Source organism: Procambarus clarkii, chromosome 23, assembly GCF_040958095.1.
Source record: "Procambarus clarkii isolate CNS0578487 chromosome 23, FALCON_Pclarkii_2.0, whole genome shotgun sequence".
In the NCBI taxonomy this organism is placed as follows: domain Eukaryota; kingdom Metazoa; phylum Arthropoda; class Malacostraca; order Decapoda; family Cambaridae; genus Procambarus; species Procambarus clarkii.
In genome coordinates this window covers 34907849-34928633 of record NC_091172.1, presented here as the reverse complement: position 1 = coordinate 34928633, position 20785 = coordinate 34907849, and the positions used below count along the sequence as shown (strand labels likewise).

At 43.3% G+C, this 20785-nt stretch overlaps 1 protein-coding gene across 1 annotated transcript in view; it reads right to left on the bottom strand.

Moving 5' to 3' along the window:
• The window catches only part of htt (huntingtin), a 154737-nt gene that overhangs the window by 52297 nt on the left and 81655 nt on the right, over positions 1 to 20785 (bottom strand). Inside the window, 7 exon segments of the mRNA XM_045751464.2 lie at positions 1763 to 1979; positions 4063 to 4232; positions 8110 to 8387; positions 11482 to 11586; positions 16196 to 16330; positions 16580 to 16716; positions 20526 to 20674. Coding sequence (XP_045607420.2) covers positions 1763 to 1979; positions 4063 to 4232; positions 8110 to 8387; positions 11482 to 11586; positions 16196 to 16330; positions 16580 to 16716; positions 20526 to 20674 — 1191 coding nt within the window.

Below are 20785 nucleotides of genomic sequence, written 5' to 3'. Positions count from 1 at the left end.
ACGATGATTCACTCATTTTATTATAGAAATATATCACACTACACACTATTGAAAAATATTACAGCAAAAGCACTACGAAAAATCAATCAGAGACATTGAAATAATTAAGTAATTATCTCTTTGTGGCAACTCCGGCCTGACAGCTGGGAGCAACAGACCGTCTGGGACGCACGCTGAGTCAGCGCCTGTTTTTTGCCAGACTTCCCCGCCCTATAGCGGGCAATATATGCCACTTACGATTTTTTTATTATTTTCCCCATGATCAGAGAACACAAATTAACAGGTTAAGATTTTTTTTTTTTTTTTTGTTATGCGCCTGTGGGTGACAAATACTAAATAGCCCGGAGCCACACAAGGGTTAAACAGTTAACGGTGATTACTTGTAGTTGGTCATGTGCCCAGCGGCCGTAGCAAGTGTTTATTGATATGTTAGGCAAATTTTAGTAAGGCAGTGAGCTGAAATAAGGGAGTGAAGAGGAGATGACCAGCTGGAGGAGACAGCGACGTCCGCCCCCTCCGAGCGCTCGTGGGTGACTGAGGGAGCCTAGCTCCTGGCGGCGGTAGCTGCCTCGAGGGCCGTCTGGGTGAGGCGGAGCTTGGATTTGTCCGAACGGGGGAGTCTCCTTATGGCGTTCAGGAAGCAGGGAGATGTCGGGTGAAACACTTATTGTGTGTACTTCATTTCAGTTATATGTTTGTAGAGGAACATTTTTATTAGCGTATCAATGGGTTGCAGGTTTGTCTGAGGAAGGAGTTGATGAGAGTACTTTGAGGCCAGAGAAGAGGTTAATGAGTGGAACTTCAAGGCTGTAGGAGAGAATGTTGTACCATCTGGAAGAGCAAGCCCCATAGTGAGGAATTGGACCTCAAACTGTGTGAAGAGGAACAGTGACGTGAATTTTCACATGCTTCTGTGGAATCAGTGGTGGAGTAACACTGGAGTCCAAGGAAAACTTCATGGTGCAGCAGCCTGGAAGAGCTGTAGAGTGGAGTAGGAAGCATACAGGGTGATCTCCTGATCTAAATATAAGCACTCTACGGGTTTTGGGTTGGTTTCTCCGTAAGGGACGGGCAACCGACAACGACAACATCGTAATAATGCACATTGAGAGCTTGGAATGGCTTTGATTTCTCATGAATTAATTTCTCCAGTAGCTCCCTCTGCACAATATTACTGTCGTAGCAGGACTAAATAAGACGTCAAAGCAAAAATAATAAAAAGTATACACTTGGGGATTGTAATGGAGAATAACAAGATATGAAGGGAAAAAGATTATAGATGAATAAACATTAAGGCCGTAAGCTGATTATGGTCCAGTCGGCAGAGTGTGTTTGCTAGTTCTGGGTCGTAGGTTCTATTCCATTGTACGGCTTCAATATTTACTCAGATTAATCATGATCTTTTGATTTCCATGCGCAAGATGTCAAGTGTTTGCATTGTTGAAAATTTTCTGCAATCAGCAGCCTATTTAAATGAAGACCATTAAACATAATATCTATTAATAAATCCTCTTAACTCACCATGTTTATGGAGCTCATTAATTATTTTTTAAATAAAATTTAAGAGCCTACTGTAACGGCACATAACTGAAGGCTGATAAAAAACAAAAATGCATTAAAAACATTACCCGAGAAGTTTACAGTTAGAGCTTACTAAATATAACTATTAGCTGTATGGTAAAGGAAGACAGAAGCCACACAGACAGACAGACAGATACACACAGAGGATTTATGTGTAAGAATGTATACAAGGGGAACCTACCTGACACTGGTGACCGACTTTCTCTGGCATGTCCTGAGCACACGTGTCCACAGGTTTTGGGATGTGAGGTCAAGACAAGTCAGTAATTTACACCAGAGCAGTGTGAGGGAAGGGTACCAGCCTGATACAAAGAGCAGAGCTTCGCTAATTTCTTCAGCTAATTCAACTTCACTACTGCAAATGTCCTTCAGAGAAGTTATCACCTCCCTCCACTGGCCTGAGGAAAATAAAAAATAAGAAATGTGATACGTGCAAGCATGTTAGATTCGGGTTACTTTCTTATACAGTACCATTAACATTAACTTAACCCTGATGTGAAACCACTGACAAGCACTAGTTGCAGTATGACTAATTTTTAACATCCTTGGGCCACTAGTCACAGTTTAATGGGTATAGAGATTGACTAACCCTCAAAACGTTTCCTTCAGCTGAGGAAATTAGCTCAACCCTCAAACCTGAACAACATTTACTACAAGTCTTAGGCCACAATTGCAGGATTGTCAACTATAGGCTCCCCATGCTTGCCCATAGATGTGTGTAGGTCCTGATTCACTCTTTAACAGGTGGCTGCAATTTATCACTCTGGGTTTGACAAAATCAATTATTCTATCTATATAATAGTTTCGATTGGAAACTTGTTGCAACTCTGTGGACTGTTGCCTCAGCCCCTTTTGTGCTCAAACTTGTTACCCAAACTTCCCAACACGCCGGCAACTCTCCTCAGTTCACAGGCTGTTGTGAGAGCGAACGGTTGATCGACTCTGGCTCCATCCTTTGAGCAGTGCTGCAGTGCGGTGTTGTTTAGTTTTGGTATCGTGCGAGCCAGGAGTAACACGAGTACTGGGGCTGCATGCACCTAGAGTTGCTAGGTGCCTCGTAAGTACTGCCCTTGCGGCTTCAGGGTTACCTTCCCTGAGCTGTTCGGGAACTAACTCCGCGTGGTTCTGTTGCTGCTCGGTGATTACCTGCCCTTGGGGGTTCAGCTGGGATCATTCTTGCTCCTGTTTTTCCTTGGGTAGGAGATAGTTTAGTCGCTGGCTTCCCACAACCAGACCATTACCAGAGAAGTCTTAACAAACAACACAGAAATCATCGATAGATACAGCGATAGCAGACGGCTGGACGTCTGCGAGGCACTACACATCAAGAAGTCAACACCAGCAATCAACAGCCAATTAATGCACAACTATATTCTACCCACTTCAAGACTCCGCTCCAATATAGAAGCATTAAGAAATATGGCCCAATAGGCTTTCTACAATTACTTCCATTCAATACCCATTGTTTCGTGTTCTGTCTTGTGTTTGAATTTAATACCCATTCAATACCCATTGTTGAAAGTTCGTTTTTCACCTCATCCCCCTCACCCAAATGTAGATATAAACCTCGAAGATGTGTAAAGCTCTATTCAGTTTCAGTTGTGTGTTTGTAAACTAAAGTCTTTGAAAATGTAATAAGTTTTACGAAACGCGCTCAAGTGTCGCATCAGACTAGAAATAAAAATGAATTTTGGAGAATTGATCTTTGAATTACCATCAACAGTGAAAAGAAATGTAAGAAAGATAGAGAAAATTCGTGTTACAATTATTAATCTTACTTTTTCGGTCATATTTAATAATATATGTCTACAGGAAAGACTGCTACCAAAATTAATAAATAAATAAATAAATAAATAAATAAATAAATAAATAATAATATAATAAATATATATATATATATATATTATATATATATATATTATATATATATATATTATATATATATATATATTATATATATATATATATATATATATATATATATATTATATATATATATTATATATATATAATATATATATATATATATATATATATATATATATATATATATATATATATAAATGAGTTTAGGTGAATATAAATAGCAGCTGCCTTGTATGAGTCAACAGGCCTTTTGCAATTTCATTACTTATTGATACATATATATACATTTCATTCATTCATTTATAAGTATGAATAAATGAAAGTATGTATCGACGAATTAATGGATTAGGTTAGGTCAGATTGGGTTTTGTCAGGTTGGGTTTACTTAACGAACAGCAATGACATAGGTTGGTGAAAATTTGCTCAGGTCTTAGATCCCTACTCACAAGATGAGGCTTTAATTGAACACTTAAAGGGCTCAGCTAGTTGAAAGTCCTACATCATGGTGTGCACAACAACAAATAGTTCACAAGTGGCATATGGAGCACAGGAGGTAATTGATGACAGCGACTGGAGCCATTCAGAGGTGAAGGAATAACTTGTAATTGCCCCCACCTGAGAGTGTGAGATGCAGGAGGGTGAGCAACAAGTGATGTGAGAGGTGAACCAGCATATCAGGAGAATGATGCCCACTGCCACCTTCTAGTGGTTGTCCACTGTTTAGCAGAGATAGCCGCACACTTCTGATCTCGCTCACACTCACACGAACTACTTCAAGCAAAAATCTGAAAATGTAAATTATAAAATGTTGAGTTTGTTATCTCCTCTAATGCCACACCAGATTGACCATCAAGTTGCCCTAACTTACCACGCCTCTCTATAGTGGTCCACAACACATTAATTCTCAACAAAATGTTACCACATATACTCCTCTACTTTTGTTTTTCACAATGCTCTCTTAATTGTTCTGGCTCATATTACTTATCTTATATACTCTCTCTACAATTCCCACAATCATCTATGTAATTGTTCAAAACCAATACAATTTACCTTCGAATCTTCTGACCTTATATGGTATATGCTACAGTATCATTGCCTCTGTCATATTTTTGAAAAGCACATTATCTTTCTCTAAAACCAGCACTGTTACCTATTTAGCTTACACTTTGTTTATTGCTTCATCATGAGCATGATGACTCCTCTACACAGTGTGCCTGCTTTAAATAAGTAAATTAATTGACAGTTTTTATATCAATACTGCTACCACTGCTCAACATATGATCCTTACCTAGCATTATATAACTTATCCTAGTCTCCAAGCATTTTGTACAGATATTCATTCAGTAGCAATTCCGCTGTTATTCAATCCACCCCGCAGAGTCTTACCAGCTTTTGTTTTTGGATATTTAGCCCCTCTGACTTACAATTAATGTATACCCTCTAATTCCAACCATTACCATGCAAGATAAAACTGTTCACCAGTTATCATTCCAAAAGCCAACGTTGAATTTAATGAAACACCATTTTCTGGGCGAGACCCGGAGGCTCCCCGGAGCTATCCAGGCTGATATGCTAATATTAGACTTTCGTTACCAGTCAGTGTGAATGGCGTTCTTAGGCTTACCGGGGATCACGAGCAATAAACTGAAGCACCTTACCGGGGATCACGAGCAAGGCGGGGCAATAAACTCAGGGGTTCAGACGAAACAAGTCCAGAATGAATCGCAGGTCTGTACAGTCCGGTTTTGGGACTGGGAACAGACAGTAAACACATCTGAGAGACGTCGTCGTTCAGACCACGCCCAAGTGTACCCACTTCAAGATGACCCGACAGAGTGCAGGAGAAGAGGCCTGACCCACAAGGCCCGAATCCCCCCAAAAGGAGGAGGGGCCACCCAACGCCACCACAGGTCGTTGGAAACGATCAAAAGGCCCACAAATTGTGGAACCAGGTGTGAGCGAACAGATCAAGTTTCCTCACCATCACCCCGTCAATGGGACAAACCGCGTAAGGGCCGACGTCTCTTATGAGAGCCTGAACTTCGCACAGATCAAACAACGTGCCGACCAGACTAAGACGGGTCAGAAGGCGGCGCCGGCTCCAAAACTGGCACCAGTGGCCTACCCACATGAGCGGAACCTTGAGCCCTGGCACGACCTTTCCTGGAAGTCCCCCCTTTCCCCGGACTCCCAGAGAACCAGTAAGTAAGACATCGTACCACAGCTAGCCAAGGCTGCCTGTGAATACTGCGCAACTGCAGAATCAGCAAACAGCACAGGACAAAAAGGAGACAACATTTTGAAAGTCAGGGCCCAGGCAGATTCCAAGGAGGAAGTCAGCACCGCCTGCCGACACGCGAGCCGGGAGGCATAAAACAGCGACTCCGCATCCCGCAGGATCGGCGTAAACAGCTTCAATAAACCAGCGCTGAATGCAATGAAACGCCATTTTCTGAGTGAGCCCCTGAGGCTTCCTGGAGTTTATTCGGGCTAATGTATTTTATATCAGACCGGGACATTAACTATGGAGTTCAGACCTACTAAGGACCATGAGCCAGAACCTGGCCCCTTCAGAGAGGTTTCAGGGAGCAATGGCCCTGGAAAACCCCCCTGTGGTTGGGGGTTTTCCCTGGGTTAAGCACCCAGAAAGGTAGGCATAACAAACAAACCCCATATGGTAAGAAACTAACAACAAAAACTGAACAGAGAGGTAGAACTCACTTCAAGTTCCAAGAAAAAAAGGAAACAAGCAAACGTAACACACTACTGCCGCACCGCTCGTCCGCGCAGCCCTTCCCCTCTCCGAGAGGGGGAAGTAGGGGGCCCGGACCGCACTGCACTGGCTGCATAGCACTCCAGTTCAGAAGCAAAGCTTTAGCCACGCAAAAAATATGCTGACCGGTGGGAGGGAGGGTTGCCAGGGATTCTCAGAGGCTCACCCACAAAATGGTGAGAAAAAAAATGGACGTGATTGGTGTCCAAAGCGAGCGATAGTATTAATATAGTACCCCCAATACCATGAGCCTCTTATCATTTTAATCAGTCTTTCATGTGGCACTATATCAAAAGCTTTGCTAAAGTCAAGGTACACAATATCACAAACCTTACCACTGTCAACTGCCTCAACTATGCTGGAGTAAAATGATAGAAAATTTGTTAAATATGAACGATCATTCGTAAAACCATGTTGTGAATCATTTATTAATTTATGTTTTTCAAAATGAAGACAAATGGTATTTGCAATTATATATTCAATAACTTTCCCACAATAGACATTAGGCTAATTGACCGACAGTTTGATGCAAGTCATCTATCAACTTTCTTTAAAATTGGTACCTCATTAGCAACCTTCCACGACTCTGGCACTCTGCCTGACTCTAGCGACTTACTAAATATGGTAGACAATGTCTCGCAAAGCTCCTCTTTGCATTCTTTAAGCACCCTGGCAAACACTTCCTCCGGCCCTAGGGATTTATTTGGTTTAAGTTTCACTATTTGTTTAATAACATCATCCCGGTAACTGCTTAACTAGTCAACCTGTCCTCGTCCCCACCCACATAGACTTGTTCGGCTGAAGGAATAGGCGTAAGCATAAGCCGCAATGGCCTCCCGCACCTCACAGGAGCGGGATGCGGGAAGCCGAAAAACCTCCGGAAGGACGTGACCTATGGATCTGTAGGGACACAGAACCCAACCTGGGAAGGGGCTGACACCAAAACCAACTCGTACATGAAGGGGGGGATGAAAACCCTATTCGTTGTAACTGCCCCGAGGGTAGAAAAACCCATGCGGGGTCCAACGGGCCCAAAGTCCCCCAAGTCAACTCCTCCCCAGCCCCAGGAACCCCTACCGCAGGACCCAGGGCCGAATCATCCTCCAAAGCCCCGGCCTCACAAGAAAAAATCAAGGCAGCCAGAAAGACAAGAAGGAATGATGGGGGCCCACTGGTCAGACCCCGATGCCATGGCTGGAGAAACCGACTCAAAGGCCTCTGTCGCCACCCAGGAAAGTGCATCCCAAAGACTGCCCGAGTCTCAAAACCAGCTAAACCCTAACCCGACCCTCAAGCCCTCACCCACTTCGGAGCTGGAAGCAAGGGGGGGAAGGGAAGGGAAGGACCAGAATGCACCACAGCAGGGGAAAGAACTGAGGAGGGTATGGACTGAACCAAGGCCGAAGCAGTCAACACCCCCAAGTCCGGGTACCTATAACCAAAACGGGGCAGTCTCGAAGCTGAACCCCATTTTGCTGAACCAAAACGGGGTTTCCGGGCCATCAATCAACCTAGCACGTTGCAGCAACGTCATGCTCGTTAATCATTTTCATTTGGGGACTTCTGTCCACTCTTTGACATTCAGTAGTAATTTCAACCAGAATAGGGGTTTGTTTTCGGATGCTTACCTTTCTGGATGCCTGATCCGGTCGATGGCAGACACAGAATGTTCCATAGGCAAATGTGCAATGCTATAGGCCATTGCTCCTCGTGTCTCTCTGAGGTGGCCAGGTTCTGGCTCGTGGTCTCCGGTAGGCCTAGAACTCTATTCACCTTGATGCCAAAGTCTAATATATCCATATCAGACTGGATAGCTCCAGGGAGCTGAAGGGGCTCCCCACAGAAATCTTATTTTTATTAAAAAATGTTTTAAAGAAATAATATATTACCTAGCCATAGCAACCTGTGGAAGTGTTTCTGGTTGAGTGACATTGAGAGGATCTCGGAAAGTAGTCGAGGAATCTGTTATCTGTCTGCGTAAGGCATCTGGTGCTAAGGAAACTTCGGAGTGAACACTGTCTGTTGGTGTATCATTATGTACATAGTCCATGCTCAGTCCAAGCTCTTCTAGCCGTGCCAGCACTAACTCCAGGGAAGAGTGGGTTATAAGAGTGCGAAGTAGCAGCAGGACACTGCCCACCCATCTCTCAACACCCATGGTAGTCTCCTGTTGGTAGGAGCCACATTAAGGCATAACACTTTCTCTCATCACTGATATTTCAAGAACTTTATATTACAGTACTCAATCTGCATTTAAAAAAATAAATTGATGTAATTAGTGAATATTTAAATACACTCAACATATGTACATTAGTTAAATTTAAATACACAGTATGTAAGAAAAACATAAGAATGAAGGTAACTGCAGAAGGCCTATTGACCTATTCGAGGACGCTCCTATTTATAACCACCCAATCCCACTTATATACATGTTCAACCCACACTTGAAACAATCAAGGAACCCCACCACCACTACGTTACGCAGTAATTGGTTCCACAAATCAACAACCATGTCAACGAAGCAGTCTCTGTGGTGTAGTGGTAAGACACTCGCCTGGCGTTCCGCGAGCGCTTTGTCATGGGTTCGTATCCTGGCCAGGGAGGATTTATTGGGCGCAAATCCTTAACTGTAGCCTCTGTTTAACTCACCAGTAAAATGAGTATAGTGGCACCTCGACTTACGATTGCCCCGACTTACAATAATTTTGAGTTACGATGTAAATTTCATCGAAAAATGCAACTTGACAAACGATATTTGTTGGTACACAGTCGGGTCGACCGAGCGCGTGCTTCCCGGTCACGCGGACCGACCTGCCTCAGTTTACTACAGCTGCCCGCTTAGTGACGATCGCGCCTATAAGAAATTCTGCGTTTGTGGTGATTTTTTGCATTTTGAACGTTAAAGTAATTATTATATATCATGCCATGAGTCCCAGGAAAGTCAGTGGTAAGGCTCAACATATGAAAACTCATGTAAGGATGACCATAGAGCAGAAACAGGAGTACAGAATGTCTCTTCCTCAACAATCAAGAAAATGTGTGCAGCATGGGAAGAATTGCAAACCTTTGCTGAAACGACTCGCCCAAATCAAGCTGCAGTAAGTCGTTGCCTTAACCTATTTAATGACACTGTGATGCATCATTAAAGACAAATGTTAAAACGAAGGGGAAAAACAAATGTCTCTTGACAAATTTGTAGTGAGACAAACAAGCACTGAATCACTGTCACTAAGCGGGCAGCTCTGGTAAACTGAAGTGGGGTCGGCTGTGCCACCTGGAACCCCACGATCGGTCGACCCACACGCGTTTCAAAAAATCAGTGTTGAATGTAATGAAACGCCATTTTCTGGGTGAGCCCTGGAGGCTCCCTGGAGCTAATCAAGCTAATGTATGTTATATTAGACCGGGACATTAGCTAAGGAGTTCAGACCTACCAGGAACCAGCGCCAGAACCTGGCCCCTTCAGAGAGGTTTCAGGGAGCAATGGCCCTGAAAAAAAACGCTTGTGGTTGGGGTTTTCCTTATCTGCCATCATCCGGGGTTTGCACTCAGAAAGGTAGGCATAACAAAACAAACCCCACATGGTAAAAACTAAAACAAAAAAATGAACAGAGGTAGAAACTCCCTACAATCCCAAGGAAACAAGCAAACATCACACTTTACTGCTGCGCCGATCGTCCACGCAGCCCTCCCCGCCCCGAAAGGGGGAGGGGGGGTTATCTTGAGGTTATCTTGAGATGATTTCAGGGCTTTAGTGTCCCCGCGGCCCGGTCCTCGACCAGGCCTCCACCCCCAGGAAGCAGCCCGTGACAGCTGACTAACTCCCAGGTTACCTATTTTACTGCTAGGTAACAGAGGCATAGGGTGAAAGAAACTCTGCCCATTGTTTCTCGCCGGCATCTGGGATCGAACCCGGGACCACAGGATCACAAGTCCAGTGTGCTGTCCGCTCGGCCGACCGGCTCCGGGGAGCCCCGGACCTACCACGCCGGCTGCCTAGCATCAGTTCACAAGCTAAGCTTCAACCAACACGAGAAAACCGCCAACCGGTGGGAGGGAGGGTTGCCAGGGAGCCTCCGGGGCTCACCCAGAAAATGGCGTTTCCTTACATTCAACGCTGGTTTTCTGTGGGGAGCCCCTACGGCTCCCTGGAGCTTCATAGCCAAAGAGAAGAAAAAGAAAGGGCTGACCCGGGAGGCGGCCGCCACAAACTCCGCAACGCGAAGTCGAGACAACAGGCTGCAACCTGCGACCCACATTATATACATTATTACACATTATATACAAGTATTTACATTTATGGTCACCATAGAGAACCACTGAACTGGTATGGTGAGTGCAGATAATAACAGGTGGCCACACATAGTTAACAGACAATGCCTCCTCCCTCCCTCAGCATTACTCAAATCAAATCAAATCAAATCAAATCAAATGTTTATTTAGGTAAGGTACATACATACAAGAGATTTTACAAAGAGTGATGGATTTATAGATAGGGCTAGTACATACAATGCCTAAAGCCACTATTACGGAAAGCGTTTCGGGCATACTCCTCCCACACAGCACTAATTATCACAACAATCCTGCTATTATCACAATCCTGGCCATTTTTATCACAGTCAGGGGTCTTTTGTAATACTATCATCACTAAATGATACCAGTTACATATATTTTGACATTTTTTGGCGATGCTGTGGTCACAAGCTGAACAACAATGCTCTTAGCTCATGCTGTGTGTGCCAGCCATGGTTGCTCATTCAGTACTGAGGTCCCTCACACCCGGGAACATTGCCCACTATTTTAATTAAAATGTCATCTATTTACAAGAGCCCTGAGGAAGCTGATGTGAACCTGTGTAGCCACGGACTTTTAAATCTTGCGTGGTACTAAAACACATCAATAGCTGTGGTGCACAATTCCGTGACAGTTACTCACCACAGTTATTGATGTGTTGCACAGTTTAAGGGTTAACAACCAGGTACCTACTTTGATGTTGGGTTAAACAGGGGCTACAGTAGAGGATTTGCACCAAGTAAACCCTCCCCTGCCAGGATATGAACCCAGGACAAAGCTCTCGCGAAACGCCAGGCGAGTGACTCACTACTAAGCCACAGGGACTATAATAACTATTAAAATCTACAATAACTATTAAAAGATATACAATAATAATTAAAAATATTAATGTAACGACATTAAAATACTGTACATAAACATTATTACATGTACATAATCTACACCAGTATGAGAGTTATACCACTTACTAGTTCACAAGGAGAAGTAAAAAGAGCTTTCAGTACACAGTCCACAGGTCGATACACACTGGCACATACACCGTTCATCACCTCTTCTATGGCTGCAAGAGAATCCTGGGAAAGAAAAACACAGTAAAGGAAGTAGTTTCCCAGTCAACAACAATCCAGAGCATTAAAATATAATAATAATAGGAAATATCCAGTTCTTGAATGCCACACAAATTATTAGAAATGTACAAATTAAACCCAAATACAGTGGTATCTCGGGTTACGAACGTCCCTGTTTACGAACTTTTCGGGTTAGGAGCCCAATTTGTTCGGAAAATTTTAATCGGTATACGAACTTTGCATCGGGATACGAGTTTGTTGATACGCATATGGCCGAACAAGCACATGGTGGCACGGCAATCACGCCTCAGTTTACCAGTGCTTCGTGCCCAATGACTATCCACGCCTGAATTCTTCACAAGAATTTAGTTTTTTGTCTGATTTTTGGCCATTTGAGCATAAAACCAGCATTGAATGTAATGAAATGCCATTTTCTGGGCGAGTCCCGGAGTCTCCCCTGGAGCTTACTAGCTTACTAGGCTGATATGCTAATGTTAGACTTTGGCATCAGTCATGTGTACGAAGTTCTTTTGAGCCTACCAGCAACCACGAGCCAGAACCTGGCCCCCCCTCTAGAGAGGCAAGGGGAGCAATGGTTTATAGAAACCCCCGTGTAATTGGAAACATTCTATGTCTGCCATCGACTGGGATTCTGCGCCACTGCAGAATCAGCAAACAGCAAGGGACAGAAGGGTGAAGACATTCTAAAGAGCCAGGGACCAGGCAGATTCCAGGGAGGAAGCAAGCACCACCTGCCGACATGCTAGCCAGAAGGTATAAAACAGCAACACCACATCCTGCAGGATCGGCGTAAACTGCTTCAACGGAGCAGACGATGAGTGAGCTGCCGAGCCCAAGGCACCGGACCCAGGAACTGCCCAAATCGCCTCCATATCCTCCTCAAGCCAGTCAGCAGACAGCTTCAGGAGGGAAAAGAAATGCAAGGCCAAAGCCACTATGAGCTATGCAAGTTCTCAGCAACAAGAGCAGCCGAAAGGGGCGGGAACCTGCACATGAAGCTGCATAACGCCAACATTCCGAGGAAGAGCAGAGGAAGACAAGCACTCATTGAGGTGCTCAAACTCACCCCCCAGGAAAACCTGGACCACCGTCAAGACCTCACGCCACTCAAGCGTGCGGGAACAACGGAAGGAATGCCACGCCTCCAAACCAAAAACAGGACAGTTCGCCAGTCAGGACAACTCCGGAACATCATAACGGATCCAGTAGAGAAACGAAGACCCAAACCTGAACAAAAACAGATCCATAATAGAGGCGTAGTCTGGGTCGCGCAGAAGTTAAGCCGCAAAGGCCTCCCGCACCACATGAGGCTGGATGTGAGAAGCCAAAAACCTCTGGAACGACAGGACCAAAGTACCCGAAGGGACACGAAACCAAACCCGGGAAGGGAGACACTAAATCCAATTTTTCTTCCCCCAGAGGGGGAAGAAAAATCCCACTCCTTGTAACAGCAAGCTCCGCTTAGAGAGAGCAGAAAAACCCAGGCGGGGTCCAACGGGGCCCAAGGCCCCCAAGTCAGCTCCGGGATCCTTCACATCAGGACCCGAGGCCGAGTCATCTCCCAAATTCACAGCCTCAAAAGAAAAGGAAGGCACAGCCATAAAAGCAAGAAGAAAGGGGGCCCCACTAGTCAGACCCAGATGCTTTGGCAGGGAGAACCGACTCGAATGCCTCCATCGCCACACTAGAAGGGGCAACCCCCCCGAGACTGCCCAAGTCTCAAAACCATCTAAACCCTGCCCTAACTCCAAAACCCTCAGATGTTTCGGGGCCGGAAGCAAGGGGGGGGGGGGGCAGAACGAACCACAGCAAAGGAAGGACAAGGGGGGGCACGAACAGAACCAAGGCCAGGACCCTATAGGCAAAACGGGGCAGCCTCATGGCTTCCTGCACAGCAACCAACCTAGCGCGTTGCAACAACCTAAACCGAACATGCAACGCTTGCTCCGCCTGTACCCGAATAATATCATCCGTAGATTGGGTAAACTGATTCACCAGCAAGCAACAAAACTTGCAGAACTCTGGGTCGAAAGTGTAACCGAACCAACAGGCAGCTTGACTGAGGCAAAAACAGTGAGAGTCACCCTGAGACAAGGGGACAGAGCAACCCTCGAACTCGCACAAAGCGAGGGGGGACTCAGGGGCCACATCCATTTGACCCGCGTGCCCCCGTGGGGTTTCCCAGGGGTCCTGAGATGGAACTCATGCTCAGGGAAGCCCAGGCAGGGCACTGCTAACCGGCACCCAAGTCTACCAAACAAACTCACTAATAACTGAACCCTTGGACATGTACACTTACGGGGACCTAGCAGGGGGGTACGACCTGAATAGATAAGAGTACACGGTACACAGGAGGCAACAACTAAGGCAGACCCTTCCCCCATCAGGCAGGCAAACAAAAAGAAAAAGAAAACCCCACAAGAGGACACTGTACCCAAGCAGAACAGAGCCGGCTGTTATGATTGGTGAAAACAAGCTGTGCAGTACCCTGTGCTCCTTACCAGTGCAAACTTCCTCATACCCTAAGGAGAACAAGAGACAGAACACCCAAGCACACAAAGGGTGGCTGAAAACCGAGCAGTAAATGGCCAAGCAGAGGCAGAACCCATGGAACTTGCGGAAGGTGGTCCCAAGGGCAGTACTTACTGGACACCTAGGAAGGGAACCCTAGGCACATGCAGCTCGAGTACTGAAGAAATACTCCTGGCTCGCGCACCACCTAGAAAACAGTCACCACACACAAGGCACAGTCTTGAGCTAGAGCACACGACCTCTGACTAGCGCATCAGCCTCAGAACTGAGGTGTGGATTGCCGGAGCAGGGGTCTGGGGCTCCTCCTTCCCAATTCCAGGGAGGGGGGAAGCTGCGCAGACAGCGGTGCAGTGACGTGTGACGTCATGCTTGTTTGCTCGTTTCTGTTTGGGGAGTTCAATCCACTAGTTCAGGTTTTAGTAACAATTTTCACTAGAATAGGGGTTTGTTTTGGGACGCTTACCTTAATGGGCACCTGACCCGGTCGATGGCAGACATAGAATGCTTCCAACTACACAGGGATTACAATGGGCCATTGCTCCTCGTGCCTCTCTGAGGGTGCCAGGTTCTGACTCGTGGTCCCTGGTAGGCCCAAAGAACTCCATACAAATGACTGATGCCAAAATCTGACATTAGCAATATTAGCCTGGATAGCTCCGGGGAGCCAAAGGGGCTATAAAGAAAAGGCTTTCGACAAAGTTCCACATAAGAGGTTATTCTGGAATCTTAAACATATTGGAGGGGTGACAGGTAAGCTAACTTGGATGAAAATTTTTCCGAAAGAAAAATGAGGGCAGTAATCAGCGGCAATATATCAAACAGGTAAAGTGTCACAAGTGGAGTACCACAGGGTTCAGTTCTTGCACCGGTGATGTTCATTGTCTAAATAAATGATCTGCCTGATGGAAAACAGAATTATATCAACATGTTTGCTGATGATGCTGAGATAATAGGAAGGTTAAGAAACTTTGATGATTGTAATGCCCTTCAAGAAGACCTGGACAATGTAAGTATATGGAGCACCACTTGGCAAATGGAATTTAATGCGCATAAATGCCATGTTATGGAATGTAGAATAGGAAAACATAGACCCCACACAACCTTTAAATTATGTGGAAAATCTTTAAAGGATCTAGGGATGGTTCTAGATAGAAAACTATCACCTGCGGACCACATAAAGAACATTGTGCGAGGAACCTATGCCACGCTTTCTAACTTCAGAATTGCTTTTAAATACATGGATGGCAAAATCCTAAAGAAATTGTTCACAACTTTTGTTAGGCCAAAAATAGAATATGCAGCGGTTGTATGGTGCCCATATCTTAAGAAGCACATCAACAAACTGGAAAAGGTGCAAAGACACGCTACTAAGCGGCTCCCCAGAACTGAAGGGCAAGAGCTACGAAGAGAGGTTAGAAGCCTTAAAAATGCCAAACTAAAAGATAGAAGAAAAAGGTCACTACTTACAAGATAGTAACAGGAATCGATAACACTGATATGGAAGACTTTCCGAGACCTGGAACTTCGAGAACTAGAGGTCATAGATTTAAACTAACTAAACAAAGCAGCCGAAGAAATATAAGAAAATTACCTTACGCAAACAGAGTGGTATAAGGTTGGAACAAGTTAAGTGAGCAGGTGGTAGAGGCCAAAACGTCAGTACTTTCAAAGCATTATACAACAAAGAGTACAGGGAAGACGGGACACCACGAGCGTAACTTTCATCCTGTAACTACACTTAGGTAATTACACCAAGTATATTCATATATGGTCGCATTATGTGTTATCGGTCAGGCAACGTGTTAAGAAGGTGAATCATTTCACTAAGGTTAAGTCCGCCCGATTCATGGTGGTTGATCTGGATTTCTGATTTAGGATTCTGGGTTCTTCCTTTCCTTTCAGTTGAGGCGAGTCTGACTGCTTCATGCAGATTACACTCTGCCTCTCAAGATGATCAACCATATCAAGAAGAAAACCATATCTGATGACAGTGAGCCAATTTTCAATTAAAAATCATATACAGTACTTTACAGCCAAATTACAAATACCTAGTGCATTTTACCTGAGAATCCAGATTAACTTGCAGCTTGGACAAGAGTGGTAGCAATGTGTCAATCACTTGACGTGAAAGCTTTCTCCAACGCTCCCGGTTAGCTTCCATTGTGGCACTTAACACCAGGGAGATAAGGCGAAGAACCTGCCGATAAAGTTTTAAAATTTGGGTTTCCGTACCAAATTATTACATATTGTTCCAATAGCCAAACTGTTCCGATTTTTTAGGGTTCCTGTCTCACCAAGTTAAGATTTTTGAGATTTCACTGTACAGTACCTTGCAACATTATATGCACATTCTTTTTGTATTATATTTTGTGTGTGTGTGTTCCTAGTATATAATTAATACAGTACAGTATATGTTAAAAGAAAATAAGAAATATGTGAAAATTACCTGGTGATAGTGTGCAAGTCTTAAAAGCATGGAGCAAAGGACTTCTCGTTGAGTCTCAAGTTCTCGTTGGTCTGCCGTATTCGTTGTGCTCCGCACTAGGAAAAGATCCTCCACTAATGGTTGGAGTGCCAATATACCTGAAATGAGAATGAAGGAATCGAGAATGCTTTACAAAGGGCAAAAATTATTATTATATGGAAGTTTATGACGAGAAAGAATGTAATTATGAACCTAAAGATGAGACATTGTTCCATTTAACCCCTGCATTACGCACCTGTTTATAGTTGTCAACCGAGTGGTGCTAAAACAAAACAAAACAGTTTTGAAAAAATAATTTTTCTTTTGACATTGTTCATTAGCATCCAGAAAGCTCAAAAATGTAAGTATCTACCGCACACCATGCGTTTATTCATTTTTACATCTCACATTTTCCATGTAATTAAATAAATGGTAATCACTCATTTGCTGTTATTAAAATTCCGATGGCTGCTAGTATGGCTGCCCTTCACATCCAAACACTGGATGGAGAAGTGCCAGACATGTTCCTCATCTTTTTACTAAGACCCTAGAACAAAAGTGAGGGACTCTGGATTTTTTTTTTTTAAACATAGTTACTGGAGAAGCAAACAATTACTGGTTGAAGCAAATGTGAGTCTAACTGCAGTCAGTCAGGCCAATTATATTCAAATTATAATTTTAATTATATACATTATATATATATATATATATATATATATATATATATATATATATATATATATATATATATATATATATATATATATATATATATATATATATATATATATATATATATATATATATATATATATATATATATATATATATATATATATATATATATATATATATATATATATATATATATATATATATATATATATATATATATATAATATATATATATATACACACACACTGTATATTATATGCAATTACTGATCATGAATCACTGATCATTTGTATGAGGAACGTTTCAGCTGTTTAAAGCCGTTGTCAACACCAGACTGGAGTTGGTAATCTCCAACACGAAGTAATCAATATATATCTATATCTATCTATATCTGTCTATCTATATCTATCTATATCTATGTCTATGTCTATCTATGTCTATGTCTATGTCTATCTATGTGTATCTCTCTCTATGTCTATCTATATCTATGTCTATCTATATCTATCTATATCTATCTATATGTCTATTTTTATGTCTATATCTATGTCTACATCTATGTCTATATCTATGTATATCTATATCTATTTATGTCTCTCTCTCTCTCTGTCTGTCTGTGTCTGTCTCTCTCTCTCTGTCTGTGTCTGTGTCTGTCTGTCTGTCTGTGTCTGTCTGTGTCTGTCTGTCTGTCTGTGTCTGTCTGTGTCTGTCTGTCTGTCTGTGTCTGTCTGTGTCTGTCTGTCGCTCTCTCTGTCGCTCTCTCTGTCGCACTTTCTGTCGCTCTCTCCAAGAAATGGAATGAATTATGAAAGATATGAATTAGGCCTTCCTTAATCCAAAGGGAACAGTGACTGTTTCTTAATACTTTCATGTGGCGATGACGCAGTATGGCGTCAAAAAGTAATGTATCTGCTAAAATTTGGCTTTTTATCATATTTTTGGGGGACTGGTTTTAAAATGAGCGCCAACGTCTTCCCATTTTCCTTGATGGGCCATGTGGCACCCAGGCGGCATGACCCACGCACTAGGCCCACTGATTTCGTCCCACGCTAGTGACCGGTCCTGCCTCCCCTCGCAATCACCACAAACATTCATATTCGAACTTCCGTATTCGAACATTCGCATACGTACAAACGTATTTTCTGTGGCTATATTTTTTAGTGCGCCTTTAAAAACTATCTGCATTTACCCCAAGATGGATAGTGATCAAGCATAGAGCCATTCCAGGAAGAAACCAGTGAAAGAAACACTTCGGAGAGAGAAGCCAAGTAGTGTACACCAAAAGTACAGTAGGGTGAGACACACACCCTCAAACTTCCAGGCTGTATTTGATGATTTATCCGATATAGAAACTGCTGATAGTGACAGTGATTTAGATAGAGAATTCATTGAAACAGAAACAGCAGATAATGATGAATTTGAAAGTGAGGGGAGTGACAATTCTGATGTTCAAACTGTCACACGTGCACGGCAGGGTACTGGAACTCGTACCGCGTCTATCACCTGTACCCCACTAACATGTTCTGATGAAGCCTGGTCTACTGACAATAATCCACCCCATTGTAGACAGTTTTACAGGATTACCAGGCTTGACTTGTCCTGTACCTAGCACTCCTCTGGGATTGATATAATTATTTCTGCAATCCACAAACATCACTGTATTGGTAAGTATAAAAAGTTAGTTTTTTATACGTTTTATATTGTGGTTAAACTTTATCTTATTGTATTGGTAATGTTGTTCTTCAATTTGCCCTTATATGCATATATCCATGTAAAGCATTGTATTAGGAACAATTTGATACCAAAAATAAGCGCTGTAACACGAAAATTGATGTTAGCAACTGTAAAAAATACTAAACATTTGTCAGAAGTATATAGGAGTGTAGTGGGTGGGCGAATGGGCGCTCACTCACGGGTAACGCGTGGCCTGCTTTCATCTTGTCTGCAGATGGAGTGTGCTGCAGTTTTTGCATTATATGCATATATTCCTGTAGGGAATTCTGTTGCGAACACATTGATACCAAAATGAAAGACCTAGGACGAGAATTGAGGTGACCAAAGTGAAGAGTGTGTACACATTTTATTGCTCTTGCACGCTCCTGGGTAACTCGCTCCCACTTTCTCTGTTTGGTGTGGGGTAGTACGCCGGGCTTTTGGAGTTTATATGCATTTAGACCCATAGAGAATTCTATTGCGAACACATTGATATCAAATGGAAAAATCTAGGAAGAGAATTGAGATGACAAAGTTGAAAGGAGTATACACTTTTCAGTATCAGCATGCGCTCCCGAGGAATGCCAGACCCACCTTGGGGTGGTGTGGCGCTCGCTCGCCCAAAGGGCGAAAGTGATAATACCCTTTCATGTACAGTACACTACTGATTCTATACATATTGAATTCCTGGCTCTGGTATACAATTCCAGGCACAGTTATACGACAAAGAGTGCTGGGGAGATGGGACACCAAGAGCGTAGCTCTCATTCTGTAACTACACTTAGGTAATTACACTGTTTTAACAGATCCATGTAGAGATTTATTAAGAATCTTGCAGGAAATATAGAATTGATAGGGAAGATTTCCTGAGACCAGGAACTTCAAGAACAAGAGGTCATAGATTTAAACTAGCTACACTCAGATACCGAAGAAATATAAGAAAATTCACTTTCACAAACAGAGTGGTAGACGGTTGGAACATGTTAGGTGAGAAGCTGGTGGAGGCCAAGACCATAAGTAATTTCAAAGTGTTATATGACAAAGAGTGCTGGGAAGACGGGACACCACGAGCGTAGCTCTCATCCTGTAACTACACTTAGGTAATTACACACATATCCCAAACCCCCACACACACCCACCACCAACGTACACACACATACACCACATCCCAGACAGTCCCTCCCGAGCCTCCTCTCTCTCTCCAACACCCCTTGCCCTGAAACCAGCCACCTCAACACCTTCCATACCCCGTGCCTCCAGCCACTGCTATGGTATGACCCAATGCTTGATTGCATTATCTGGCAAAATCTTACCTGAATTCCTATTGAGATATAGTGAAGTTTTTATCCGGCCTCAAAAACTGCTGGATAACTCAAAGATTCGGAAAAGCAGGCTTCGGATAAGTGAGCTTATGCAGTACTGTATTTCAAAATATAAATGCAACAAACTGAAATCCATGCAAAGTACTAGAGCCATCTAAATATACATTGAAGATTTTCATAAAATAAATTCACAAAACTCTCAGAGAGAAATACTACTCACAGTGAGATAGAGGAGGCTGTCCACTAGCCATAAGACCATCACAAAGCTGAATGATCTTAGGAACTCCAATAATGCTCTTACTGTGGTGCCGCTCATATGATAGCAACACGAGAAATCGAAACATTGAGGGGATCAGTTCCTCGGCTTGCCTGAAAAGAAATACCAGGATTGTTTAGATCTCTTTTGACCAAAAAACTAGCATTGAATGTAATGAAATGCCATTTTCTGGGTGAGACCCCAGTGCTCCGGAGGCTCCCTGG